Source organism: Eupeodes corollae, chromosome 1 (genome assembly GCF_945859685.1).
Source record: "Eupeodes corollae chromosome 1, idEupCoro1.1, whole genome shotgun sequence".
NCBI lineage: Eukaryota > Metazoa > Arthropoda > Insecta > Diptera > Syrphidae > Eupeodes > Eupeodes corollae.
This window is the reverse complement of record NC_079147.1, coordinates 131,851,029-131,855,905: the sequence shown is the minus strand read 5'-3', so window position 1 is coordinate 131,855,905 and position 4,877 is coordinate 131,851,029. Positions and strand designations below refer to the sequence as shown.

General features: G+C 32.4%; 1 protein-coding gene across 1 annotated transcript; it reads right to left on the bottom strand.

Annotated features, from left to right (window-relative positions):
* Positions 1-2,623: 2,623 nt before the first annotated feature.
* LOC129941146 (enhancer of split M1 protein) lies at positions 2,624-3,422 on the bottom strand. The gene is made up of 3 exons (XM_056049706.1): positions 3,175-3,422; positions 2,883-3,104; positions 2,624-2,810 (listed from the first exon to the last, which is right to left on the bottom strand). Exons 1-3 carry the CDS (start codon positions 3,386-3,388, stop codon positions 2,773-2,775), a joined length of 474 nt encoding a protein of 157 aa, XP_055905681.1. The 5' UTR covers positions 3,389-3,422; the 3' UTR covers positions 2,624-2,772.
* Positions 3,423-4,877: the final 1,455 nt, after the last annotated feature.

Genomic DNA, 4,877 nt, shown 5'->3' with positions numbered 1-4,877 from the left:
TACTCGTATTGCAATACATTTCTACACTCTTTTTTTCCAAAATGTGTTCTTTTTCTGTGAACAGCTCCATCGGAACACAGCATCTCCTTGTTTTTCAAGGTAATAACCGTAGCCATCAGTTATTATTTTGCGGCCACCTTTGATTGACCTTACTTCACTTATAGTACAATTCATCGCTATCAATTTTTTTGCGTATTGTTCGGCGTACACAATTCAATATTAAACAATTCCATTTGGCTAATCTTGTTACTGCAGTAAATGATAGCGGTAAATTCGTTACCGTAGATTTGCTGCAGGTATGGTTAGGTTAGGTTAAAGTGGCTGTCTGAGATGGAGTAGGACAAACTTAGGTCAGTTTAATAGCCCATTGTGATACCACGTGAATTTTGAGGTTTTCTATTAGCTCAATGAAACCAGTTTGAGTCCCTTACGAAACGTGAGAGGCTGATTTTGCTAATATGATTTAAATCGTTATAGAAGAATTCTCCTTGTAAAGTCTTGCGTTTTTAAGGTAAAGCCGCGTGGCGTGCTTTCCTATTGGACAATGCCCGTTTATGACACCGATTATAGAGCTTATAGAAAGCAAGCATCTAGTGTAGACCAGATGTTTTTTAAAACCTGACACGTGGTGATGTTATTCCACCTACCCTCTTCATAGATTCCTGCATTAGGAGGAGTTTACATGTAGCGATTGGTATTTGCCAGACGTGGTAGAATGGGTTGTACTGTACCATTTCTGTCGAGCTCATCTACCTTACAATTGCCCGGAATTTCTCTATGGCCCGGCACTCAGCAAAGGTGAATATTAAACTGTTGTGCCATTTTTATTAGAGATGATCGATAGTTATGGACTGTGAGAAGTACATGAACTTTGTTGGAAAGTACTGTGCCCCTTGATTGGACCAATAAATAAATAAATCGTAGAAATGTGTGTTTTCCAAAATCTGTATATCAAATTCAACTCCCGCAATAAATGTTTACTTAAGCCTATACAAAAAGAAAAACTTGTTGAGACCAGACATGTGATGTATGTACCATGTAACATAAGATGGCACAGGCAGACAGTCCAACGCACTAAACATCAAGCCACAGTTGACCTTCTTTCGAACAAAATCCACAAAGCCGAATTTGTAAGCCAGGAACTTCAAAATTGCAACACTTATTTATCGCAATGCACCATACTACTTTTTTTTTTACGTATAGGTACGTATTCAAAGACAAAAATACAAAATTGAGTTATCCCCCTGCGACCGTAGCATCAGCCACTTTGCATAGCGAAGTTCGGTGAAACAATCATTATTTAATATTTTCTATATCTATAACTATGAAGAATTGCTTCGACATCAAACTGGTCGAAGAAATTGATGTATAACCTTTGAAAATTTAGAACTTGTATTTGTTTTAAGTCGCAATACTTTTCATTCCACATATATTACTCAGGTTTTTTTTATTCAGCAAAAATTGGCTCTTTTTCCAGAACATAATGGGGCATATAGATATTTTAAACCCGAGTCTATTTTAACTGGAGTCTAAATTTAACATTTAGGTTAAACACAGCTGCTATTTATAAAAGAATTTCACAGGAAACAAGTTTAAGGTATCTTTCTCTACAATTCTAACACAATTTCATTTAAACCTTTACAATGGAACAAGATACAATGCGTTAGCTGGAGAACCAAAATCTTTGAAATCCTTTAAACTATTCTATTTGCTGTTAGTTGAGGAATTGTATGAAAGTCGCGCTAATGCTGTTAAAACATGGAAAGACACAGATATTGACCAACCTTAAATTGAATTTTGGTCTTCAATATTTAGAATGTCAATTTCGAATTGATAATTTTCATACAAATGGTCCTCATCTATTTTACCGGGGTGGATTCGGGTTAAGTAGAGCTTTAGTTTGGGTGGTAGCATTCCAACATCTAGCAAAATATTGATCTAATTTAAGTCTTTTGCCATTTTAAAGTTTGTTTTTATATTTTGATATAAAATGTCTCGCAACCTAATTACTTTCAAAGTGTTTGTCTATTCTTGACTTTTAAGAGATTTAAAAACACCTGTAACGAAGGTTTCGTCGTGTTTATTCTTAGACTCCAGCGTATCGTTTTCAAACGGGTTTAAATTCTCTCTAAACAACATAAACTGTAGTTTAGTTTAGCAAAGACAAAATCGGAACCTATCAAAGAACTATGAATATGGCCCAATATATTTTTTAAATCAGATGCTTGAATATTTCTGCAACTTCAGGACTTACACTATACTACTATACATATGTATATATATATTTCTTTTTTCAAGATAACTAAGAAAACACATAACCCATAATTAAACACCTCTTTAGTAATAATCATAATTCTACCCATTGATTTTTAATCCCTTAACAAGCAATAAATAAAAGATGTCTACAACCAAGTTTGGTTGGAAATAAAAATTAAGTACATTTTGAAGGAACTTTAGCACCTTACAATATTCATCCATACAATTTTTGATGTGATATTTAAGAAAAGTCGAAACATTTAAATAGCAACTTAATATCTTTGAAAAAAAATAAATACAAATTCAGCTGACGGAGGCCCAAACAATAAGTTTTAAACTGGCAATGCAGTTACAAAAAAAATCAGTATTTTAAAATTTTATAATCTTTTATTTAAAACCATTCACTGATTGAAATAAAATAAATCTGTCAGTGCACTTTACCACACTTAAAACCTTATTTTATAAGTACAATAGCAACAATTACAGATATAAACTTTTATGGTACTGATATCATGATTAAATAGAGCAACTGGCGCTTTTCAATAGTCTCCATTCTAGAATTCAACAAAACAAAAATAAGTAAGAAAATGTTTATCAACTATCAGCCTGTCATTATGGAATCTTACCATTCTTCCTTTGAATCCTGCTAAGACAGTTAAACATTTCCATTTCGCAATCATTGCTAAAAGTTTTTCTGTATTCTCCATTTGATCCACATACTGGTCTTAGTATCATCGGACATGGTTTCATGCATGATAATTCCAATTCAGAATTCTCCTTGGTGAACATATCAAAACTATCGTTCAATTCACTAGTTGTACACCAATCCATATCAATATTGCTGTAGGCTTGAACAAAATTAAAAATTCCGTAATTAAATTAAATGTAAAACAAAGTAGGTACCATCGAAAAACCTACTTAACAAAGTCGAACGCCTTCGTTTACAATTAAAAACATTCATTTCACAATGGTTCTCAAATTGTACGTACTCAGTACCATCTGTACCACAAATTGGCTCGAATATGTCGGGACATATATGAGGACACACGTCGTCGAGGTTCTCGCCATGATTTGTTGCTGTAGCAATCAAAGTAACACACGAGAAAATTAGTAACTTGAGCAAATTATTCATGTCTTTACTTTAAAATCTCAAAAACTGAATGCAAAATTAAAAATAAAATCCCCTATATATCTATTGCTGCAGAATAAAACAAATGTTGTTATCATAAAGATAAGAAACCATGAGCAAAACACTTACAAGGGGACCTTATCTTTAGACACAGTTGATTATAAATCGATTGTTAGATCGATTTTACTTGAGTGTTCGAACCTACTCCAAGAAACTATTAGCGAAGTTTTTAATTTGTAAACAGCAACAAATTTTAATAGTTAATTAAAAAATTCTTATGATAATAAATTACATGATACAATATTGGATCTGTTTATAAAAGAATAGAAAACATGAGTATTCGTATCTTAAAAAGTTTGTCTTCTTAATGTTTCTAAGTTAAAAAAAAGTGTAGTCGAGTGGTTATAGGTGACTTAATGTTCATCATTTCGAATGTAAAGTGGGGACCATTGAATTACTAAGCTCAAGAGGTTAGTCATCAGTGATTAATATATATCTAATCTTATTCATAGTCTAAAAGCCAGCGGCATAAAAGTCAATTCAATTGCAAAACTTAAAAAAAATTGGTTATCGTCTTGCTCCTTTGTTTAAAACAGTAAAATATTGGGTTGCAGAGTTTAAACGAGGCCGTGTGAGTTGCCAAGGCGAATATGGCATGGTTGACAAAATGAAGTGACCACGCAAGAAATGGTGAGTAAGCTAGCAGACATTTCAAAAAGTGCTGTACAGAGCATAATTAGAGAAAATTTGGAAATGAGAAAGAGAACCACAAGATAGATACCGCGATTACTTACAATGATCCAAAAACAGCGTTTTGTGGATGCTTCAATCGAGAGTTTGCCAAAGTTTCACATCATTAAAGCGGAGGTTCGATTTATAATCATGGGGAAACATGGGTCTATCACTTCACACCTGATACGAAGAATAGTCAAGAAAGCACTTTTTATAACAAGAATTACTCTTGGAGAATTTGTCAATTCCTCGGAAGAGGCAGTACTAGCGGAAAAAATTTTAGACGGCATAGGCAGGGATCGAACTCAACACCTCTGGTATGACAGTCTAACGCACTTTTTTTATTCATTTCTATTAGTTCAATATTAAAAGCTAGACAAAAATTCATAAAACTAGCCTAATTAACCATAATTTACAACTAACTTACTGGTTCCATACGGATACTCTAAGTTAAACTATAACACTTAATACTAATGTCTTTCGGCCCTAAGATCTATTTAACTTTAATTCAATTTTATTTATTTTTGTATTAATCAGAAAATTAAAAAAAAATTAATATCAATATCCTTTTCTATTTTTACATTAAAACTACTTAAAATTAAGTCCTTAAATAAAACTTAAACTTTCTATTCTACTTATAAACTACTTAAAACTAGAACAAAAACAGCAGCAAATCTAACTATCAAACATTTTTTGTTTTTCATTTTTCAATGTCTATTTTAATTTTTTTCCTTATTCCGTGATTTTTTTTTTTTTTGTA

Bases quoted from the DNA above. Each gene is read 5' to 3' on its own strand.
- LOC129941146 (XM_056049706.1), bottom strand. From the start codon at position 3,388: ATGAATAATTTGCTCAAGTTACTAATTTTCTCGTGTGTTACTTTGATT. The intron at 3,105-3,174 runs GTAGGTTTTTCG...ATTTTGTTCAAG, and splicing joins AAGGCGTTCGACTTTGTTAA to CCTACAGCAATATTGATATG. The intron at 2,811-2,882 runs GTAAGATTCCAT...GTTGAATTCTAG, and splicing joins CAGGATTCAAAGGAAGAATG to AATGGAGACTATTGAAAAGC.